Source organism: Macaca mulatta, chromosome 19 (assembly GCF_049350105.2).
Source record: "Macaca mulatta isolate MMU2019108-1 chromosome 19, T2T-MMU8v2.0, whole genome shotgun sequence".
In the NCBI taxonomy this organism is placed as follows: Eukaryota; Metazoa; Chordata; class Mammalia; order Primates; family Cercopithecidae; genus Macaca; species Macaca mulatta.
The window spans coordinates 44,333,346-44,357,496 of NC_133424.1; the positions used below are offsets into that span (position 1 = coordinate 44,333,346).

General features: G+C 50.1%; 1 protein-coding gene and 1 long non-coding RNA gene across 2 annotated transcripts in view; one reads left to right on the forward strand and one right to left on the reverse strand.

Moving 5' to 3' along the window:
- RHPN2 (rhophilin Rho GTPase binding protein 2) overlaps positions 1–23,939 on the reverse strand; it is an 85,959-nt gene extending 62,020 nt beyond the window's left edge. Inside the window, exons 1-2 of the mRNA XM_028838610.2 lie at positions 23,842–23,939; positions 3,366–3,481 (exon numbers count right to left, since the gene is read on the reverse strand). Coding sequence (XP_028694443.1) covers positions 3,366–3,481; positions 23,842–23,910 — 185 coding nt within the window. The 5' untranslated portion in view covers positions 23,911–23,939. The remainder of the gene's footprint in view (positions 1–3,365; positions 3,482–23,841) is intronic.
- On the forward strand, positions 13,496–16,867 carry LOC144337383 (uncharacterized). Its single transcript, XR_013410430.1, has 2 exons — positions 13,496–13,545; positions 16,565–16,867. It is a non-coding gene; the product is annotated as an uncharacterized LOC144337383 (long non-coding RNA).
- Positions 23,940–24,151: the final 212 nt, after the last annotated feature.

Below are 24,151 nucleotides of genomic sequence, written 5' to 3' on the forward strand. Positions count from 1 at the left end.
CCCAGCACATGGCAGGGAGTCCCAAAATCAGGGGCCCTCGCCCACGTTACACAGATGACATGAATTCCTCTCTGCTATGGGAGCGGACAATTCCCATGTCCAGACTTGTCTTGGGACGGGGACACGGCTTGACTTTTTAAAAGCCAAAATGCTACAGTATTTTTCCCAGACTCCTCCAGTAACAACCTCCTTTGCACCCAGTTGCAAAAGGAGCTGGAGAAGAGGTTCCCAGACAAACTTCCCACCCAGGACCTCAAGTCCTCAGGTATTCCGTGAGTAACAAAAGCAACACAGGCCAGGCACAGTGGTTCATGTTTGTAATCCCAGCACTCTGGGAGACCGAGGCAAGAGGATCACTTGAGGACACTAGTTCGAGAACAATCTTGGCAACATAGCAAGTCCTTGTCTCTACAAATAATTTTTAAAAAATCAGTTGGGCATTGGCCAGGCACAGTGGCTCACGCCTGTAATCCCAGCACTTTGGGAGGCCGAGGCGAGTGGATCACAAGGTCAGGAGTTCGAGACCAGCCTGGCCAAGACGGTGAAACCCCGTCTCTACTAAAAATACAAAAATGAGCCAGGCACAGTAGCAGGCACCTATAATCCCAGCTACTCAGGAGGCTGAGGCAGGAGAATCGCTTGAACCCGGGAGGCAGAGGTTGCAGTGAGCCGAGATCCTGCCGCTGCACTCTAGCCTGGGTGATAGAGCAAGACTCCGTCTCAAAAATAAAAATAAAAATTAGTCGGGCATGGTGGTGTATGCCTGTGGTCCCAGCTACTCAGGAGACTGTTAGGAGGACTGCTTGAGCCCAGGAGGTTGGGGCTACAGTGAGCTGTGATTGCACCACTGCACTCCAGCCTGGGCAACAAGCGAGACCCTGTCTCAAAACAAAACTAAACCAAGCCCAACACAGGAGCAGCATTGCTTTCCCTGATGAAGTGGGTGGTTCAAGAGGGTTGCTTATATAACTCTTCTGGACCTCTGAAGTATTTCACAATAATAAATAAAAATAACTCATGCACTTGGTAGAAGAACATTCAAACACTGACAGGAATAAAATGAAAACTGAGTCACCTCTACCCCTATCCCCAGTCTTGCCCCAAAGAACTGACTGCTAACAGCTTCTACCTTGGTCCTTTTGTGCATATACAAAAGCATATGTACAATATCCTTTTTTTTTTTCTTTTGAGATAGAGTCTTGCTCTGTCGCCCAGGCTGGAGTACAGTAGCACAATCTTGACTCACTGCAATCTCCGCCTTGCAGGTTCAAGCAATTCTCATGCCTCAGCCTCCCAAGTAGCGGGGATTACAGGCACACGCCACTACACCCAGCTAATTTTTGTATTTTTAGTAGAGATGGGGTTTCGCCACATTGGCCAGGCTGGTCTCAATCCTTGGCCTCAAAGGATCCACCTGCCTCGGCTTCCTAAAGTTCTGGGATTACAGGCGTGAGCCACCATGCCTGTATATGTACAACATCCATTAAACATACACACACACTCAGGGTGTGCTGCCCTGAACTCTTCTTTTCCCCTCTTAACATCTCAGAGGTCTTTCCTAAGGAGTAAACACAGACCCATTCAGAAATGAACTGCCCCCAAGGTCATGATCAGAGCCCCTCCTCCTGCTTGACTGAGTGCTCAGGGGAGAAGCCCATGTGGAGGAGGTGATCCCGCCGTTCACTCAAGTCTGTGACCAGTGGCTGGGAGCCTCAGAGCCTTGTGGCTCTTTTGCAAACATTCTGTTTTTCCAAACAACCTCTACAGGAAGGCTCCAGGTTCCTCCAAGGCCTCCAACGATGAAGCTAACCCACTGGGAACACCCATGATCAATATCCTCGCAGACATTTTGGCACCCTCGCCCCTGGAATCCCTGAAAGTCCCAGGAAGCTCCAAGGGACTTGCAGTTTCAAGCAGGCAGGCTAGACCCCATCTCTGCTGGGTTTTCAGGTTCTAGGTCCCCAAAGGCACTCCACGTCTCTTCCTGAGGCCCCAGGAGGCATCTGTTTCACTCACCTGGGCAGCAGGTGTGGTGCCCACCTCGACTACACATTATAAAAGGTGGCATGAAGCCTGGGCGTGGTGGCTCATGCATGTAATCCCAACACTTTGGGAGGCTGAGGCAGGTGGATCACCTGAGGTCAGGAGTTCGAGACCAGCCTGACCAACATGGAGAAACCTCATCTCTACTAAAAATACACAGCAGGGCATGGTGGCGCATGCCTGTAATCCCAGCTACTCAGGAGGCTGAGGCAGGAGAATTGCTTGAACCTGGGAGGCAGAGGTAGCTGTGTGAGCCAAGATTGCACCAATGCACTCCAGCCTGGGCAACAAGAGTGAAACTTCATCTGAAGAGGAAAAAAAAAAAAAAAAAGGTGGCACGGGGCCAGGCGCGGTGGCTCACACCTGTAATTCCAGCACTTTGGGAGGTGGAAGCAGATGGATCACTTGAGGCCAGGAGTTTGAGACCAGGCTGGCCAACATAGCAAAACATCGTCTCTACTAAAAAGACAAAAAATTAGCCAGGCATGGTGGTGCACACCTGTGGTCCCAGCTACTCGAGAGGCTGAGGCAGGAGAATCGCTTGAACCCAGGAGGCACAGGTTGCAGTGAGCCGAGATCATGCCACTGCACTCCAGCCTGGGTGACAGAGCAAGACTGTCTCCAAACAAACAAACAAAAAGGTGGCACGGGGGTAACGAGTCACCAGTAGAACTCGGAAGGAAAAAGAAACTCTGCACTCTTTGTAAACAGAAGGCAGCTGGCACTTTGTCTTTTGCTGCATTTCGTTGCCTGGAGAGGGTTTATAGAGGTCTAGACGCAGATAAGGCTTCCCCAAGTTCTCTGCTGGATAAGTAACTGTTTTACCACCACAGTATACTAATGAGTGCCCTAGAGCACGGGGGTGTACTGAGCCCTCTCATTAGTAAGGTGGACACTGGCAATAGAAATGTCCCCTCTCCCTCCTTTCTGCTTTTCTTTCCTTTATATATTCAATAAACATTTACCAAGCAGATTCTGCACTAGGCATAGTGTCAGGCAGTGGAGAAAATAGGCAAGTCCCAGAGAAAGCCAGAAAACAAACCTCAAGACAAAAATTGGGCTTCCCATCAAGATGGCTGACTGAATTGAAGCCAAACGCCACACCATCTGCATCTATCTCCCACCCACCCAATTCCCAAACACACAAACAGGCAGGGTAAAATATCTGTTTTCAACATAGTCAAGTTCTAGGCAAGAAAGAGATGGCTCCAGATGCCAGAAATGAGGAGGAAACCCAAAGCTGAAACCAAGAGCCTGGCCTGGGAGTTTAGGGAACAGATGGCTAGGACTCAGGAGAGGCAGGGAAACCAGAAGACACCTACTTGAGAAGGTTTTCCGCTCCGGTCCTCATCCGCACGGCTTTCAGGATCTGCTGATTCAAAGCAGCTCTTTGGTTCTGCAATTTACTCCGGCCGGTTTGTGCAAGGGGATTACAGCCCTGAGGAAAAATAAGAGATGCCCCTTCAGAGGTCGGCCACTCTAAAAATGATGACAGGGTTTAATATAATGGAAAATGTTTAACTTCAAAAATAATCTTTTCTGAAAACAAAGCATCTATGTAGAAAATACTGAAAAGTATAAAGAAAAGTCGCTCATAACACAATTGCAAAACAGCCACTGTGAATTGATCTTTCCTTCTATTTTATTTATTTATTTTAGAGACAAGGTCTCAGCTAGGCACTGTGGTTCACGCCTATAATCCCAGAACTTTGGAAGGCCAAGGCGGGTGGATCACCTGAAGTCAGGAGTTCGAGACCAGCCTGGCCAACATGGTGAAACCCTGTTTCTACTAAAAATACAAAAAATTAGCCAGGTGTGGTGGTGGGCGTCTGTAATCCCAGCTACTCAGGAGGCTGAGGCATGAGAATCGCTTGAACCTGGGTGGTGAAGGCTGCGGTGAGCCGAGCTTGCAACACTGTACTCCAGCCTCAGCAACCAAAGTGAGACACTGTCTCAAAAATTAATTAAGGGCCAGGCGCGGTGGCTCAAGCCTGTAATCCCAGCACTCTGGGAGGCCGAGACGGGTGGATCACAAGGTCAGGAGATCGAGACCATCCTGGCTAATCCGGTGAAACCCTGTCTCTACTAAAAAAAATACAAAAAACTAGCTGAGCGAGGTGGCGGGCGCCTGTAGTCCCAGCTACTCGGGAGGCTGAGGCAGAAGAATGGCATAAACCCGGGAGGCGGAGCTTGCCGTGAGCTGAGATCCGGCCACTGCACTCCAGCCTGGGCGACACAGCGAGACTCCGTCTCAAAAAAAAAAAAAAATTTTAATTAATTAATTAAAGACCTATCTCTGGGGCAGAGTTACAAGATCAAACCTCTTTAGGGCTACCCATGGACCAGCCCAATCATCCTTCAGGACAGAAAGGCACACACACCCTTGTGACTGTTTTCCCCCTCACTGTTACTGAGTATCTACAATTTTTTTTTTTTTTTTTTTTTTTTGAGACGGAGTCCCACTTTGCCGCCTAGGACGCAGTGCAGTGGTGCAATCTTGGTTCACTGCAATCTCCAACTCCTTGGTTCAGGTGATTTTCATGCCTCAGCTTCCCAAGTAGCTGGGACTACAGGTGCATGTCACCATGTCCAGGCAATTTTTCTATTTTTAGTAGACACAGGGTTTCGCCATGTTGCCCAGGCTGGTCTTGAACTTCTGACTTCAAGTGATCCACCTGCCTCAGCCTCCCAAAGGGCTGGGATGGCAGGTGTGAGCCACTGCGCCTGACCTACTTTTTTGTTTAATAACAGCTTTATGGAGATATAATCCACATACCATACATTTTCCCCTTTTAAAATAAGCAATTCATTGTTTTTAGTATATTCAGGAGTTACAGAACCATCAACGCTATCTGATTTTTGTTTTGTTTTGTTTTGTTTTGTTTCTTGAGATGGTGTCTTGCTCTGTCACCCAGGCTGCAGTGCAGTGGCACGATCTCAGCTCACTGCAACCTCTGCCTCCCAGGTTCAAGTGATTCTCCTGCCTCAGCCTCCCAAGCAGCTGGGATTACAGATGCCCACCACCATACCCAGCTAATTTTTGTATTTTTTGTAAAGATGGGGTTTCGCCATGTTGGCCAGGCTGGTCCTGAACTCCTGATCTCAAGTGATCCGCCTACCTCAGCCTCCCAAAGTGCTGGGATTACAGGCATGAGCCACCACACCTACCAACCACTATCTGATTTTAGAACATTTTCATCACCCTAAAAAGAAAGAAAGTAGCCATTAGCATCACTCCCCATTTCCTTTTCCCCTTAACCCCAGCCCTAGGCAACCCCAAATCTACTTTCTGTCTTTACAGGTTTGCTTATTCAAGATTATTTCATATAAACAGAATCATATAATATGTGGCCTTTGCATCTGGCTTCTTTCACTTGCCATAATGTTCTCAAGGTTTGACCAGGTTGTAGCATGTATCAGAACTTCGTCTCTTTGTCCCTGAATAAGATTTCATTATATAGATACACCACACTTGTGTACTTTATCCATTCATCATATGATGGGTATGGGGAGTGTTTTCACTTTTTGACTATTACGAATAAGGCTGTTTATGTGCGTAGAAGGTTTTATATGGACATATGCTTTTGTTTCTCTTAAATGTAGAAATAAAAGTTCTAGATCAGATGGGATTTTTTTTGTTGTTTTGTTTTGATTATTGTTTTTTTTTGAGACAGAGACTTGCTCTGTCGTCCAGGCTTGAGTGTAGTGGCTCGATCTTGGCTCATTTCAACCTCTGTCTCCCGGGTTCGAGCGATTCTCCTACTTCAGCCTCCCGAGTAGTTGGGACTACAGGCATGCACCACCATGACCAGCTAATTTTTGTATTTTTAGTAGAGAGGGGGGTTTCACCATGTTGGCCAGGCTGGTCTCAAACTCCTGACCTCAAGTGATCCGCCCGCCTTGGCTTCCCAAAGTGCTGGGATTACAGGCGTGAGCCACTGTGCCCGGTCTAGATCATATGACTTATTCTATGTTAATGATTTGAGGAACTATCAGACTCTTCAAAGTGGTTATACAATTTTACAATCCAACTAACAGCATGAGAGTTCCAATCCATCTACATCTCACCAATACAGGTGCTGGTCTGTCTTTTTTATTACAGCTATCTTATGTGTGTGCTATCTCGCACTGTGGTTTCGAATTGTGTCTCCCTGACAGTTAATGGTGTTGAATATCTTTTCATGAACTTATTGGCCAACTGTATATCTTCTTCGAAGAAGTATCAATTCAGATCCTTTGCACATTTTTTGTTTGTTTTGAAACAGGGTCTCAGTCTGTCACTCAGACTGGACTGCTGCAGTGGTGTGATCTCGGCTCACTGCAACCTTCACCTCCTGGGTTCAGGTGATTCTCCTGCCTCAGCCTCCTGAGCAGCTGGGACTACAGGTGCATGCCACCATGTCCGGCTAATTGTTACAATTTTTGGTAGAGACAGGGTTTCACCATTTTTTGCCAGGCTGGTCTTGAACTCCTGACCTCAAGTGATCTGCCTACCTTGGCCTCCCAAAGTGCTGGTCTTACAGGCGTGAACCACCACGTCCGGCCCTCCTTTGCCTAGTTTTAAACTGGGTTGTCTTTTTATGTCTAGTTGAAAGTTATGATTTTTAATCTCTGCCAGGTTGACATGCAAAAATAGACAGCTCATTTTTCTAACGTGTATATTTATTACAACAGTGAATGTAAAGGTTTTTCCATATAATCTTAACACTTTAATTTCTTTTTCAACAAATTGTCTGTGTTCTCCAACCATTGTGCCCTGGGGTATTTGGATTACAATGTTTCATGCTAAAAGTTTAAGATCAGAATGAAAGTTGCATTTTAACTTAATGGTGTTCTTCCCACCCTAGACAGGTAGAAGCCCCAGGACCTGAGTTAGGACCACATTCCTCTTTGATGCTTATCTCTAGGCCCTGCCCACTGCGGTTACTCCCTGGGAGCGGTGTGGCAGGCAGTATTACGTGGTGAAGAGACTGCCCTTTCTCTCTCGATGAGTCACATCTCAGGCCTGCACATACCTGGCCTCCCCAACCTCTGCCCAAGCCACACCCATGGCCTGGACCCCAGGGAGGGAGATGTGAGTTATCTATAGCGGAAACCTCCTCAGGAATCCCAGTATTCTCCTTTCAGAAAGATTTCTCATTCTTGGCCAGAATGGTCATGGCAGCTCACGCCTGTAATCCCAAGCACTTTGAGAGGCTGAGGCCAGAGGATCGCTCGAGGCCAGGAGTTTGAGGCTGTGGTGCGCTACAATTGCGCCACTGCACTCCAGCCTGGATAACAGAGTGAGACTCTGTCTCTACAAAGAATGATAAAAATGTTAAAATAATAATAAAAATAAAAGACTTCTCATTCTCATTTCCCAGCAGGTCACCACCACCTGTCCCCGACATAGCCCCATAACCTAATTTTCCCTATCTCTCAAGGACGCTTTCCCCCAGTTCAAATTGCACAGATATTCAGAATCTGAGTTGGCTTCTGTTGCCGGGCTGGAGAGCAGTGGTGCAATCTCAGCTCACTACAGCCTCTGCCTCCTGGGTTCAAGTGATTATCTTCCCTCATCCTGCTGAGTAGCTGGAATTATAGGCACCCGCCACCACACCCAGCTAGTTTTTCTATTTTTAGTAGAGACGGGGTTTCACCATGTTGGCCAGGCTGGTCTTGAACTCCTGACCTCAGGTGATCCACCCACCTCGGCCTCCCAAAGTGCTGGGATTACAGGCGTGAGACATGGCACCCAGCCCTGGAATGGATTTTTTTTTTTTTTTTTGAGACGGAGTCTCGCTCTGTCACCCAGGCTGGAGTGCAGTGGCCGGATCTCAGCTCACTGCAAGCTCCGCCTCCCGGGTTCACGCCATTCTCCTGCCTCAGCCTCCCGAGTAGCTGGGACTACAGGCGCCCGCCACCTCGCCCGGCTAGTTTTTTGTATTTTTTAGTAGAGACGGGGTTTCACCGTGTTAACCAGGATGGTCTCGATCTCCTGACCTCGTGATCCGCCTGTATCGGCCTCCCAAAGTGCTGGGATTACAGGCTTGAGCCACCGCGCCCGGCCTGGAATGGATTTTAAAATTAATATCGTTTAAAGCATTAAATGGTTACCAATTTTGTCTTTTTTCAGATTTAAGATTAAAATATCTTTGGCTGGGTGTGGTAGCTCACGCCTGTAATCCCAGCACTTTGGGAGGCCAAGGCGGGTGGATCACCTAAGGCCAGGAGTTCAAGAATAGCCTGGCCAGCATGGTGAAACCCCGTCTCTACTAAAAATACAAAAAACTTAGCCAGGCATGCTGGCACGCACCTGTAATCCCAGCTACTGGAGAGGCTGAGGTGGCAGAATTGCTTAAACCCGAGAGGTGGAGGTTGCAGTTAGCCAAGATCGTGCCACTGCACTGTACTCCAGCCTGGGCAACAGAGCAAGACTCCATCTCAAAAAAAAAAACAAGAAAAGAAAAGAAAACTTTAATGTTACGCTATTATAATTTAATATTAAAGAACTAAAATAACTGTTCATCTTTTTCCTTTCCACTTCCAAAAATGACGATGATTCAGTTTGACTCTGAATTACCTGGATCACCACTGCTATGTTTCATCTGACAGGGAAGCTTGAATAATTCCTTTATGTACATTCCCAGAGCTCAGATAAGCAGCCGTTCCAGACTACGGACAAGAACGTTTTTTTCTGTTCGTATACTTTCCCCAACTTCTGCTGGCCTGGAATCACTACGCCCTAACCAGCCCACAGATATGTGGTCAAGTTTCTAGATAAGGCATAGGAACACTTAGGGTTAGATTTGACTGAGTAATTGGACCCGAAACCACATTACTTATTCCTGACAGGTAGGAATGTTGGGCCCTGCTGGGGAACACAAGAAACACACAAGGGGGTTTTTGTGCGGAAACTTCCCTGAGAGGTCAATCTGGACAAGACTGCCAGGAAGAATGCCTAGCATCACCAGAAACTATTAGCCATCTACTAGCCCCTGCCAGGGGCTGCTCTGTAGGGGACAAGGTGGCGGGTCCACCATCCCCACCCATACATTCCTCACCCCATCCCCTATCTTGTCTAATAACGAGACCTTAGCCCTGAACAAACAGCTTCCAGAACAGCCTCTGCCACTCAGAGACGGGGATTGGTTCTCAATAGAACACAGAGCTGCTTTGAAACCGGAGTGAGGGTTTGTACCAGGGATGGGGGTGGGGGTGGGGGTGGGGGTGGGGGGGTAGGGTGCTAAACCTCTCACACCTGTGGGACCAACTGAGCTCTCCTGACCTCAGGGGCTGCTGTTGACAAGTTCTACAGTGAAGTGAGACTTTCTCCCGCACAGAGTCTACTCCCTTCCCACGCTAAGGTTCCGACATTTCCGTCAATCCCAAAACCTGAAGAGTGGGCAGACAGTCAACGTCCAAGAAAAGCAAGTGCTGCGTGAACCCCCATGTCATCACCAGCTTTACAGGCAACCCCTGGGGTAGACGGCTTATGTGGACCCTGGTACAGTATCCCAGATCCCATGGTTCTGCAGCAAGGAGGTTATAGGAGCAACCTGAGATCCTACAGGCAGGCAGTAAAAGTCAGGGTGGGATTTAAGACCCCGTCCTTCCTGCTGCTCCAGGATGAACAGTGAGGCAGTGTGAGCTGTGGGAATGCATGCAACCCCCAGACACCCCTTCATGGGTGATGGCTGCCCACCATCACCCCACATCTTTTGGGGGAACAGTGACGCCAGCCCACTCTCCCACCTCATAGCTCATGATGGCCTGGCCAGGGGTAAGGGTGTGTGTAAATCCATGCTCCCCCAACATCCTTTCCAAGGGGAAGAACATCTGACTTCTGCCTGGCCAGCTGGAAAACCAAAGCCTGAAGACAAGGGTCAATCGAAACCCATGAGGAAGAGGTCCTCATTGGCCTTGAACCTGGGAGGCTGTGACACTGAGCAGGTGCAGCCACCTTACCACCAGCAGAAGAGTGCCTCTCTAGACATGGAACCAACCCCAGGTGGACTGGGCTGAGAAGCAGCTTTGGCGATGTCATCTGAGCCCTGGATCAAGCCAGGCCTGAAGACACCCCTCTGTACTTTTCATTTACAGCAACCAATTCATTCCCTTCTTTGCCTAAGCCATTTTTTGCATTGAGGTGCAATTCACATACAATAAACACACATATTTTAAGTACATAGTTCAAAGAGTTTGAACAAACGTATAAACCTGTGTAACCATCACTCCTATCAAAATACAGAACCCAGAACATTTCCATTTCCATCATCCCCAGGCAACCAAGACTCTGATTTCTATCACCACATATTTTTGTCTGCTTTTGAACTATATAAATGTAATCAGATAGGATGTAGTCTCTTGTGTCTGGTTTATTTTGCTCAATACCACGTTTTGAGATTCACCCATGCTGTTTCATTTACCAGTAGTTTGTTCTTTTTTTTTTTTGAGACAGAGTTTTGGTCTTGTTGCCCAGGCTGGAGTGCAGTGGCGTGATCTCGGCTCACTGCAAACTCCACCTCCCAGGCTCAAGCGATTCTCCTGCCTCAGCCTCCCGAGTAGCTAGAATTGCAGGCACCCGCCACCATGCCCGGCTAATTGGTTTGTTCCTTCTTTATTGTGGGGTAGAATTCTATTGGAGAAACGTACTACAGTGTGTTTATCTGCCGAAGCTATTTTGGATTAAATTTTCTGGCACCTGCAACTAAAAAAGTACTAACTCAAATAAGTTTACTTAGAGTGAAAACTCTTTTCTTTCCTTTGAGACAGAGTCTCACTCTGTCACCCAAGCTGGAGTGCAGTGGCATGATCTCAACTCACTGCAACCTCCGCCTCCTGGACTCAAGCGATTCTCCTGTCTTAGCCACCTGAGTAGCTGGGATGACAGGTGCACGCCACCATGCCCGGCTGATTTTTGTATTTTTAGTAGAGACAGGGTTTCGCCATGTTGGCCAGGCTGGTCTCAAACTCCTGGACTTAAATGATCCATCCTCCTCTCCCTCCCAAAGTGCTGGGACTACAGGTGTGAGCCACCGCACCCGGCCTACAGTGAAAACTCTCTTTACATGTCACTTACATGCCTTAATGTACAGTCAGATTGTTCACCTGTAAGACAAGCATTTAAGAGCAGTACCTAGACAAAGCCTACAAGCAGGAAGACTGTACTTCCAGGGATCATTTCTTTTTTTTTTTTTTTTTTTTTTTTTTGAGACGGAGTCTCGCTCTGTCGCCCAGGTTGGAGTGCAGTGGCCAGATCTCAGCTCACTGCAAGCTCCGCCTCCCGGGTTTACACCATTCTCCTGCCGCAGCCTCCCGAGTAGCTGGGACTACAGGCGCCCGCCACCTCGCCCGGCTAGTTTTTTTTGTATTTTTTAGTAGAGACGGGGTTTCACGGTGTTAGCCAGGATGGTCTCGATCTCCTGACCTCGTGATCCGCCCGTCTCGGCCTCCCAAAGTGCTGGGATTACAGGCTTGAGCCACCGCGCCCGGCCTCCAGGGATCATTTCTACAGTTCGTTACTAGAGAAGTTTCTCTGAACATGTACAGCAACCGTTTATATTAGTGTGGCACATACATACCTATCGGAAAGCTTCGAGTGCAGAAATGCGGACTCACCTCGCTTGTAACTACTGTTCTTGAGCTCAGAAAATACCTAAATAATGTGGTGTAACGACTAAATGTGTACCCAGAGAAAAGCCTCAGAATGTTATCCTAGGTGAAATCTGTAAGTTAACAGACAGATCACAGCTACAGTGACATTTCTGCCACTGTTACAAGTTTCTTACAAAGTGAGAAAGTGGCTGGTTAAAATCGGAAAGAGGCCCGGCATGGCAGCTCGCTTGTATAATCATGGCACTTTGGGAGGCTGAGGTGGGCGGAGCACTTGAGGTCAGTAGTTTGAGACCAGACTGGCCAACGTGGTGCAACCCCGTCTCTAGCAAAAAATATAAAAATTAGCCAGGCATGGTGGCGTGTGCCTATAGTCCCAGTTACTCGGGAGGCAGAGGTTGCAGTGAGCCAAGAACTCGCCACTGCCCTTCAGCCTGGGTGACAGAGTGAAACCCTGTCTCAAAAAAAAAAAAAAAGAATTAAAGTCAGAAGGAGAGCCCTTACCAAAAACTGACCATACCTTGATCTTGGATTTCTAGCCTCTAGAACTATGAAAAATAAATTTGTGTTAAGTTTAAAAAATAAATAGAACTGGAGGCAGGCACTTAATTAGAAAGAAAGGAAAGGGTGGTCAAGCTACTCCTGGAACAGGGCGGTTTTTCTTCCCCTCTGGGGGCCCCCCTCCATTCTGGGCTGTGCCTGGCTCCTGCTTTCCCTCCACCATAAGCAACAGTACGGGCCCTTCTTCCGCACAGCCAAAGATAAAGCTCGCACATGCAGCGGTGTTTCCAGCAAATTTAGGGCAACGTGCAAGCTTGGGATCTAAAGGTTCAGGCGTCAAACTAAGTGAGAGATGACACAGTAGGGCTGGGCCAGCTCCCAGCTAGACAGACCGTCCCACGGGATACAGGAAGGCAGGTGTTTTTAGCTGCTTCTCCAGCAAAGATTATTTTCTCTGCCTTTCTCACTCCTTCCTGGTTACACAATCCCTCACTCAACCACCAAACTCTGGAAAACAGAATTGCTTGTTTGTAAGCCAGCCAGAGCGACCAATGAGAAAACACAGAAAAGAGCGTGCCTTACCCTGCAATACACACATACATCTAATTTAACTTTTCACCACACTGGAGATTCAGGGCAGGCTGGGTGGAAAGAATCTAGCTTGTCCATGTCCATAAAAATAAAAACATGAATTCAGTACTTGTCAACAGCCCTCCTGCCCTTCCAGGATCTCTGCCAGGTGTCAGGGCTGGAGGTTGGGGCCCAGCTGCCTCCCCCAGGAATCCCAATCCATTCACAGGGGGGTGGAGGGGGGCTCAATATGAATCAACACAGCCATAATATTTAGTTACAAGCTCCCTTCAGTCTGTTCCAGAAATCTCTATAAACCCCTACTGTGTGCCAATAACAGTTATTTTTCAATATGCTGAATAACTTTTTTTAGACCAAGTCTTGCTCTGTCACCCAGGCTGGAGTGCAATGGCGCAATCTCGGCTCACTGCAACCTCCACCTCCCGGGTTCAAGCGATTCTCCTGTTTCAGCCTCCTGAGTAGCTGGGATTACATGAATGTGCCAACATGCCCGGCTAATTTTTGTATTTTTTTTTTAGTAGAGACGAGGTTTCACCGTGTTGGCCAGGCTGCTCTCGAACTCCTGGCCTAAAGTGATCTGCGCACCTCGGCCTCCCAAAGTGCTAGGATTACAGGCGTGAGCCACCACACGCAGCCTTCAATAACTAGGCTTTTACTGTGCCTCCCACCACATCAAATCATGAACATTTCCATGAATCAACTGTATTTCCAAATGAATGATCTGCTCATTTAAACTGGTAGGACACACTCACCAATAGTTTTAACAATTTTTTTTTTTTTTTTAGCCGGGCGCGGTGGCTCAAGCCTGTAATCCCAGCACTTTGGGAGGCCGAGACGGGCGGATCACGAGGTCAGCAGATCGAGACCATCCTGGCTAACACGGTGAAACTCCGTCTCTACTAAAAAATACAAAAAACTAGCCGGACGAGGTGGCGGGCGCCTGTAGTCCCAGCTACTCGGGAGGCTGAGGCAGGAGAATGGCGTGAACCCGGGAGGTGGAGCTTGCAGTGAGCCGAGATCCAGCCACTGCACTCCAGCCTGGGCGACAGAGCGAGACTCCGTCTCAAAAAAAAAAAAAAAATACTTTTTTTTTTTTTTTTGAGACGGAGTCTCGCTGTTGTACAGGCTGGAGTGCAGTGGCGCGATCTCGGCTCACTACAACCTCCGCCTCCCGGGTTCACGCCATTCTCCTGCCTCAGCCTCCTGAATAGCTGGGATTACAGGCATGTGCCACCATGCCTGGTTAATTTCTGTATTTTTAGTAGAGATGGGGTTTCACCATGTTGGTCAGGCTAGTCTTGAACTCCTGACCTTGTGATCCGCCTGCCTTGGCCTCCCAAAGTGCTGGGATTACAGGCCTGAGCCATTGCACCCAGACACTCAGTTAATTTTTGTATTTTTTAGTAGAGACGTGGTTTCACCATGTTTGCCAGGCTGGTCTTGAGTTCCTGACCTCAGGTGATCTGCCCACCTCAGCCTCACAAAGTGCTGGGATTACAGGTGTGAGCCACCGTGCCTGGTCTCTTGTTTTTATTTCTGACACAGGATCTCACTCTGTTGCCCAGGCTGGAGTGTAATGGCACGATCTCTGTTCACTGCAGCCTCAACATCATCCCGGGGCTCAAGCAATCCTCCCACCTCAGCCTCCCAAGAAGCTGGGACTACAGGTCCACACCATCGCACCTGGCTAATTTTATTGTATTTTTTGTAGAGACAGAGTTTTGTCAACGCAGCCCAGGCTGGTCTTGAACTCCTGAGCTCATGTGATCTGCCCACCCTGGCCTCCTAAAGTGCTGGGATTACAGACGTGAGCCACTGCATCCAGCCTTGTTTTTGACCATCTGCCCTTTTTTCTTTTTTTGACATAATCTTGCTCTGTTACTCAGCAGGCTGGAGTGCAGGGGCACAATCTTGGCTCACTGCAACCCCCACCTCCCAGGTTCAAGTGATTCTCCTGCCTCAGCCTCCCGAGTAGCTGGGATTACAGGCACACAGCACCACGCCCAGCTACTTTTGCATTTTTAGTAGAAATGGGGTTTCACCATGTTGTCCAGGCTGGTCTCCAACTCCTGAACTCAAATGATCCTCCTGCCTCGGACTCCCAAAGTGCTGGGATTACAGGAGTGAGCTACCGTGCTGGTCCCCTTTTCTCTTGTTACAATCAAATGGAAACCTGGCCATAGGCAATTCCGAGGGTCTCAATGGGCAGCCCCAAGGGACTCGCATCATTTACCATGGTGTCTCCGTCCCTGGTGCTCTAAGTGGGGGACCTTGTCCTCACCTGGCACCCATTACTGCTGCTCTGCCAAACACCCAGCCTCTGGCTGAGCAGTACCTGCAGTTCAACTGTGTCCAGTTCGACTGGCTACCTCCAATGCAGCCTTTGTGTCACGGGACTCTGGTACCTGAGCCAAAGGAGGAAGTGTTGATCAGGCCAAAGCCAATGCCCAGTACCATCAGGTGGTGTCGTGGCAACCATCCAAATAGCCCCAGGAAACAAGGGACATTTACAGTGTTACAGGTCATCACGTTGTCTCTCCTCTGAGTCACCCTGAAAATTCTGTTTCTGCCAGGGGACACCTCCCAGCCAGGATCCCACAGTTGAGGACTGTTGGTCAGGCAGGCCCTCGAGGCTGATGGCGGATACCATGCAGCTGGGCAGACCCTCTCCAAGGCCACAGTCAGCCTGGATCCAGCCTGGCCTTCAAGACCTGGCTTAGGGGCCGGGCGCGGTGGCTCAAGCCTGTAATCCCAGCACTTTGGGAGGCCGAGACGGGCGGATCTCAAGGTCAGGAGATCGAGACCATCCTGGCTAACACGGTGAAACCCCGTCTCTACTAAAAAATACAAAAAACTAGCCGGGCGAGGTGGCGGGCGCCTGTAGTCCCAGCTACTCGGGAGGCTGAGGCAGGAGAATGGCGGGAACCCGGGAGGCGGAGCTTGCAGTGAGCTGAGATCCGGCCACAGCACTCCAGCCTGGGTGACAGAGCAAGACTCCGTCTCAAAAAAAAAAAAAAAAAAAAAAAAAAAAAGACCTGGCTTAGGGCTGGGTGCAGTGGTTCACATCTGTACTAGTCCACCACTGAGAAGGGAGGATCGCTTGAGGCCAGGAGTTCAAGACCAGCATAGGCAACACAGTAAGACCCCATCTCTACAAGGAAAAAAAAAAAAAAAACCAGCCAGGTGTGGCGATTTTTAATCACACCTGTAGTCCCAGCTACTCGGGAAGCTGAGGCAGGAGGATCACTTGAGCCCAGGAGGTCAAGATTACAGTAAGCTACAACAGTGCCACTGCACTCCAGCCTGGGCGACAGAGCCAGATTCTGTCATCTTAAAAAAAAAAAAAACAAACAAACAAAAAAAAAAAAACACTGATTTAGATCATGATGGGGAATCAGGAATGGGGTTGGCATCACCAGCCTTTACTCTCCTCCGCCTCCCTCCCTCTCCACCTGGAAACTGACTCAAGGCTTCAAGGGGATGGATCTAAACAGCCGGAGGGGTGGTATCAGTACCAACAGAGCTGGAGCTGCTGATCCCACATGACCCAGGCTGTGCCTGGTGGACTCAGCCCATCAGCAGGCTTCCTCATCCACATGTGCGCTCATAAAGGATGCACACAAGTGTCTACCATGAAATTAGCCCTTGCTAAGATGAATGCTGCTCATTCATCAAAGAGCAGATCCCTGCTCCTTGCAGAGAGAAGACTGCAAGGAGCTTCTGGGTTAAAAAAAAAAAAAAAAATTATCCTTCTTTCTCTGCCGGAGCCTCCAGGAAGCCCAGCATCAATAGGGACCATAAACCAGGACACAATGAACTCCGAGGCCCTGTCCAGCCTGGAGGTTACTGTGAATAAGAAACTTCTCCTACAGCTCTTGAGTAAAAACAATAGAGCTAAATTCATTTTGGGGCATTAGCATTCCCAAAGGATGAAGAGGCAGAGATAAGAAGTGACAATGCCTCACTGTGTACTCACTCTCCTCTTCCACATAGTGCCAAGACCTTTCATTTTGGGCCTTTCAATGGCCCTGGAGAAAGGCTTTCTCTAGTTTGTTTCCAGCTGCTTTTCTTTTTTTTTTTTTGAGATGGAGTTTTTTTGTTCTTGTTGCCCAGGCTAGAGTACAATGGCGCGATCTCAGTTCACCGCAACCTCCGCCTCTCGGTTCAAGTCATTCTCCTGCCTTAGCCTCTCAAGTAGCTGGGATTACAGGCATGTGCCACTGCACTCGGCTAATTTTGTATTTTTAGTAGAGATGGGGTTTCTCCATGTTGGTCAGGCTGGTCTCGAACTGCCAACCTCAGGTGATCCACCCGCCTCGGCCTCCCAAAGTGCTGTGATTACAGGCGTGAGCCACCACTCCCGGTCTTCCAGCTGCTTTTCTTCATGGCCAAGAACAGATTTTCCTGTGAGTTTTAGTACTATGGGGTACAGGGGCAGTCGCAGAAAAGGAATCTCTATCAGGATGCAGCAGTCTAGAAATTACATTACTCTGCATTTAACTACAGGCCAGAGCACAATAATTCTTCCAAGATTTTCAGTAGGAAGAGCATAAAAATCTGGGGAAAAGAAGCTGCATTTCCATTCCTTATAAGTTGAGAAAGTAATTTATAGTAATCTTACAGAGCTGTACCTGTTTAAACACAGTAACATAATGAGAAAGAAGAAAATACAGTGAGAAGCCAGGGAAAGCTGGGTGCGGTGGTTCATGCCTGTAATCCCAGCACTGTGGAAGGCTGAGGCTTGAGCCCAAAGAGTTCGAGACCAGACTGGGCAACATAGTGAGACCCTGCCTCTACAAAAAAATTTAAAAATTAGCCAGGCTTTGTGACTCATGCTTGTTGTCCCAGCTACTCATGAGGTTGAGATAGGAGGATTGCTGCAGCCAGGGAGGTTGAGGCTACAGTGAGCTATGATCATGCCACCGCACTTCAGCCTGGATGACACAGCAACACCCTGTCAGGAAAAAAAAAAAAAAAAAGAAGAAGAAGAAGAAAAGAAAAGAAAGAAAAAAGTGAGAGACATGATTTTATAATAGACTTGAGGCTGGGCATGGTGGTTCACGCCTGTAATCCCAGCACTTTGGGAGGCCAAAGCGGGCAGATAACCAGAGGTCTAGAGTTCGAGACCAACATGAAGCTAATTTACTAAAAACACAAAATTAGCCAGGCATGGTGGCGCATGCCTGAGGCACATCACTTGAACCCGGGAGGCAGAGGCTGTGGTGAGCCAGGACTGTGTCACTGCACTCCTGCCTGGGTGACAGAGTGAAACTCCATCTCAAAAAAAAAAAAAAAAGAAAAAAGAAAAAAAAATAGACCTGAAAGGTTTCTTTTTTCAGAGACCTCCGAAGGTGCCAGCCCAGACCAGGAGGTCTGTACTGGGGGGTGTCCATTTCCAACCTGAGGTAAGTTATGTCTTGAGGCTCTGTACAGCCAAGTCACCCTACCTGATTCCAAAAAGACCAATTAACAAGGGGACTCCCGGACTGGGTGCGGTGGCTCACGCCTGTAGGGAGGCCAAAGAGGGCGGATCACCTGAGGTTGGGAGTTTGAGACCAGCCTGACCAACATGGAGAAACCCCGTCTCTACTAAAAATATAAAAATTAGCTGGGCATGGTGGCACATGCCTGTAACCCCAGCTACCGGGGAGGTTGAGGCGGGAGGATTGCTTGAACCCGGGAGGCGGAGGTTGTGGCGAGCTGAGATTGTGCTATTGCACTCCAGCCTGGGCAACAAGAGGGAAACTCTGTCTCAAAAAAAACAAGGGAGGCCGGGCGCTGTGGCTCACGCCTGTAATCCCAGCACTTTGGGAGGCCAAGACGGGCGGATCACGAGGTCAGGAGATCGAGACCATCCTGACTAATACGGTGAAACCCCGTCTCTACTAAAAATACAAAAATTAGCCAGGCGCGGTGGCGGGCACCTGTAGTCCCAGCTACACAGGAGGCTGAGGCAGGAGAATGGCGTGAACCGGGGAGGCGGAGCTTGCAGTGAGTGGAGATCGCGCCACCACACTCCAGCCTGGGCAACAGAGCAAGACTCCGTCTCAAAAAAAAAAAAAAAAAAACAAGGGGACTCCCTCCATCCCCCACCAGTGACTGTCTTACACATTCAGGATCCACACCCAGCCCACATAAGGGACTTCTGAGCAATTAGGTGCACAAAACACAGTTGAAGCCCTGATTAAGGCCTGTGGACCACCCCCACTTTTTGCTCTCTAAAGCCAAGAGGCTCATTCCAGGCCAGGCACGGTGGCTCACACCTGTAATCCCAGCACTTTGGGAGGCCAAGGTGGGCGAATCACTTGAGGTCAGGAGTTCAGGACCAGCCTGGACAACATCGTGAAACACCATTTCTACTGAAAATACAAAGATTAGCTGGACATGGTGGCGGGCGCCTGTAATCCCAGCTACTTGAGAGGCTGAGGCAAGAGTATTGCTTGAACCCTGGAGGCGGAGGATGCAGTGAGCTGCGAGTGCACCACTGCACTCCAGCCCGGGCAACACAGCAAGACTCCATTTCAAAAAAACAAAAAAGGCCAAGAGGCAGATTCCTTTTCAAGCATGGCCGGAGCTATTCCAACAAAGCACCAACTCCCAGCACTGCTCAGCACTCCAGGAAACGAGACCTGCTGGGAACTGCTGCCAAAGAAACCATATTGAGTCAGGGTCCGGAGTGCCCCAGAACCTAACCAGGGGTCAGGCACGGAGCTGTCACTCCATAAATCCTTTTCGGATGAATGGAGCATAATGTCATTCTAAAGAAAAGGGGAGGGAAGGCATGACACAGATAACAGGATGAAAGAGAAGCCTGACTTCAGTGGAAATTCATTTGATCCTTAAGTGTGCACAAAATTCCAACAGTCACCAGGCGCGGTGGCTCACGCCTGTAATCCCAGCACTCTGGGAGGTTGAGAAGGGCAGATCACGCGGTCAAGAGGTTGAGACCATCCTGGCCAACATGGTGAAACCCCAACTCTACTAAAAATACAAAAATTAGCTGGGCATGGTGGTGCGTGCCTATAGTCCCAGTTACTTGGGAGGCTGAGGCAGAAGAATCACTTGAACCTGGGAGGCGGAGGTTGCAGTGAGCCGAGATCGCGCCATTGCACTCCAGCCTGGCAATAGAGCCACGCTCAGTCTCAAAAAAAAAAAACGGGTGATTTTTTTTTTGAGACAGGGTCTCACTCTGTCATCCAGGCTGGAGTGCAGTGACACGGTAACAGCTCACTGCAGCCTCGACCTCGTGGGCTCCGGATATCCTCCCACCTCGGCCTCCTGAGTATATGAGATCACAGGAACACACCACTATGCCAGGCTGATTTTTAAAATTCTTGTAGAGATGGGGTCTTGCTATGTCGCCCAGGGTGGTTTTGAATTCCTGGCCTCAAGCAATCCTCCCACCTTGGCCTCCCAAAATGCTGGGATTACAGGTGTGAGGCACTGCACCCCACTCACAGCACTTTCTGTCACTGACTGCATCATCAGTAGTCCATAACAGAGAAGAAAGGGCAAAGATGACAGGTATTACAAGGCGCTAAATCCTCCCTATGCCTCCCTGCCGGGCTCCACCATAGCTTCTTTCCCATCTCCCACCCATTCACCACTCAGATGTCAAAGCGGTCTTTCTCTTACACAAATTTCACAGGTCTGGTCCTGCTTTAAATACTTTGATGGATTCCACAGTGCCAGGTCACGCAAGATGCATGACCCTGAACTGCCTGGCTCCCACTAACACCTCCACAACCTGGGGATGCCTACAAAGCACTCACAAGTCCACAGCTCTGTCCAAGTTGTTCCCTCTCCCTGAAGGGCTCTTCCTCCCCTTTCATCTGGACAGCACCTGCCTTTCTTTTTTGGGGGGGTGGGTTGGGGGGAACAGAGTCTCGCTCTGTCACCAGGCTGGAGTGCAGTGGTGCGATCTCGGCTCACTGCAACCTCCGCCTCCCAGGTTCAAGGGATTCTCCTGCCTCAGTCTCCCGAGTAGCTGGGATTACAGGCACCTGCCACTACACACAGCTGATTTTTATATTTTTAGTAGAGACAGGGTTTCACCATGTAGGCCAGGCTGGTCTCAAACTCCTGACCTCAAGTGATCCACCCGCCTCAGCCTCTCAAAACACTGGGATTACAGGCATGAGCCACTGCGCCTGGCCAGCACCTGCCTTTCATTCGTTTTGTTTTGTTTTCATTTTATTTTTTAAAATTTTTTATAGAGCCAGGGTCTTGCCATGTTGTTCAGGCTGGTCTGGAACTCCTGGCTTCAAGAGATCCACCTACCTTGGCCTCCCAGACTACTGGGATTACAGGTGTGAGCCACCACACCTGGCCCTCATTTGCTTTAGGTCAAACTGGCTCAGGTCATAGATCAGGAAAGACTCAGCGTCAACACCTTTTATTTTCCTAGGACAAATAGACTCTTTGAACTGGTATGACTTAACACGGAGTAGCACAACAATCGTTCCAAGGTCTCATTTTCAAAATTGACGGTTTTAATTGTAAAGCAATGATTCCTCTTATTTTCCATCCTTGATTGTCTCATCCAACACCAGAGAAACTGCATCTAAAAAACACCCCACTTTAGGAGGCCAAGGTGGGCAGATCACCTGAGGTCAGGAGCTGAAGAACAGCCTGGCTGACACGGCGAAACCTTGTCTCCACCAAAAATACAAAAGTTAGCCAGGCGTGGTGGTACGCGCCTGTAGTCTCAGCTACTGGGGAGGCTTAGGTGGGAGAATCACTCAAACCTGGTAGATGGAGGTTGCAGTGAGCCGAGATCGTGCCACTGCACTCCAGCCTGGGCAACAGAGTGAGACTCCATCTCACGAAAATAAATAAATAAATAAATAAATAAAGCCAGGAGCAGTGGCTCACGCCTGTAATCCCAACACTTTGGGAAGCTGAGGTAGGTGGATCACTTAAGGTTAGGAGTTCAAGACTAGACTGGCCAACACGGTGAAACACCATTTCTACTAAAAATACAAAAAATCAGCCAGGCATGGTAGCAGGCGCCTGTAATCCCAGCTACTTGGGAGGCTGAGGCAGAACTGCTTGAACCCGGAAGGCAGAGGTTGCAGTGAGCCAAGATCACACCACTGCACTCCAGCCTGAGCAACAGAGTGAGTGAGACTGTCTCATAATAATAAGTAGATAAATAAATGAAAAACACCCAACTGTGCACCTTTCCCAGCTCTCTTGCCATTCACTCTTTCCCAGAAGGGAGCAATAAGTCCTTCCCTGGGCTCACAGGCAGGGAGGGCTCCCACGGGAAAACGTGTTCTGGGAGGCTTGGCACCAACCCTCACAGGTGTGCTCCTCTCGATGCCATTTTCCCCCAGGTGCTGCTGGAGTTCCAGAGCTACACCTGCTCAGAGAACAATTTGGGGAGGAAAAGTCCCAGAAAGAGGCAGCAACTTGCGGGAGGACACACAGCAATTTTGTGGGAGTGGCTGTCAGGCCCCGAGGACAGACATAGGAATTCCCAGGCCAGGCCCTCCTCCTGCAATTCCATGGCCTGTGATCCTCTGTCCCAAAAGCCACACATAATTAGAAGTTATAATCCTGTAATTCCATGATGACATCTTTGAACTTAAATATACCTCAAAACTACTTTTTTTTTTTTTAATGCTAAAAGCAACTTCACAAAAAAGAAGTTTTCCCACTCTGTCCCACACTGTCCTGCCCAGGACGCCTCACCAGTGAGCAAAGCCCAAAGTTTCTCTGTGTCACCGGGGAGAAGGAGGAAGATACTAAGACTGTTTAGGAACTGGATCCTAAGGCTCTGAACAATTAAGAATTGATTTGTTTATGGGAAAGTTTCACTTCCCTGTTTATAATTATGCACTGTCATATCTATTATAAAAACGAAGAACAACAATCTCTCCATCCACTCAGGGATCACTGGCCAAGGGCCAAAAGCTATTTTTAGACTTGCTCGGGACCTAGAGGGAGGAAGGCGTGGAAGGTATCACCATGACTCCCGGCTCCAAAGCATCTTTGTAGACCAGGCCCTGCCGCCTGCGGGTATCCCAGGGCACCTGCTCCGCAGGCTGGGGTCGCTTTTGAGGGACTGAGCTCCCTGACTGTTATCTTCCGGGCAGAAGTCCGCGGTGTGAGCCCAGGAGCTCCTGAACGTGCCAAGAGCCAGCGAGGCCCGCACCCGCCGCCCGCCGGCAGCCCCCGCCAAGTCTCCCGGACAACAAGACAAATCCGCTTTGGCACACAGTGAGACGCACAAGACCATGGGCCTCACCTGCAGTGCTCACGCCCTCCTGGACGACCCGGAGCCGGGGAAGGGGCAACGCCAGAGGCTCCCTCCCACCAGCGGCTCTCCCCTGCTCCCTAAAAAGTCCCACAGGAGGACGTTGGAAGCATTTTGGAGGCAAAAAGAGACCGCCGGCCGGGCGCAGTGGCTCACGCCTGTAATCCCAGCACTTTGGGAGACTGGGGAGGGAGGATCCCTTGAGCCCAAGAGTTCGCGACCAGTCTGGGCAACAGAGCGATACCCCAGTCCTACAAAAAATTAACGTGGCGAGGTGCCGCGCCTGCAGTCCCAGTTACTCGGGAGGCTGGGGCGGGAGGATCGCTGGAGCCCAGGAAGTCGAGGCTGCAGTGAGCTATAAACGCGCCACTGCACTCCAGCCTGGGCGACAGACCGCCTAAAATAAATATGAGACCGCCAACCCGCCTGGGATGGTCTGTCTCCACCCGCGCTCCCACCAAGAGCTCCTGCAACGCGCCCAGAGGCCAAGGGCGCCAGCGCAGCCAGGAACGGCTCCTTTCCCCAGGCACCAGGGATCGCAAGCGAGGGGTGGCGGCGGGTGGAGGGGGAGACCCAACCACCCCGCCAGGTCCTCCGCCCGCACCTGCGCGGGGCAGCCACATGCGCCTCCCCTACTCCCCGCCCAGCCCCGGATGCCACCTGCCCGGGACGCCGGGGACACCGCCGCCCCCCTCCTCCCCGCCGGCCTCCGTCAGGCTAGCGCCGGCCCAGTGAGCCCCCTCCCCCTCCTGGCCTGGTGGACCCCGACCGCGCGCTCCTACAGCCCCTGCAGGGCCTGGGGGAAAGGCGGTCTAGGGCCCGCAGTTCCCCGCCCGCCCGAAGTCGCACACCTTCCGAAAGTAGCCGTCGTTCTCCTTCTCCAGCGGCTGGGGGGCCGCGGGCAACAGTGCATCAGTCATCCTGGCGGCGCGGGAGCGGAGAGCGGACTGAGGCGAGGCGGCTGAGACTGGCCGGAGAGGACGTACGGCCCCGCCCCTCTCCCCGCCCTTCCCCGCCCCTCCACTCCAGTCCCGTCCCGCGGCCCTTCTAGCCCCGCCTGGGGCCGAGCCCGAGAGCCCTGGAGACGCGCCCCGCCCCGTGGCGGGCCCCGAGCCCGCGCCCCTTGCGGCGCTCGTCACCGGAGACCTGTGCCCTGGGCGC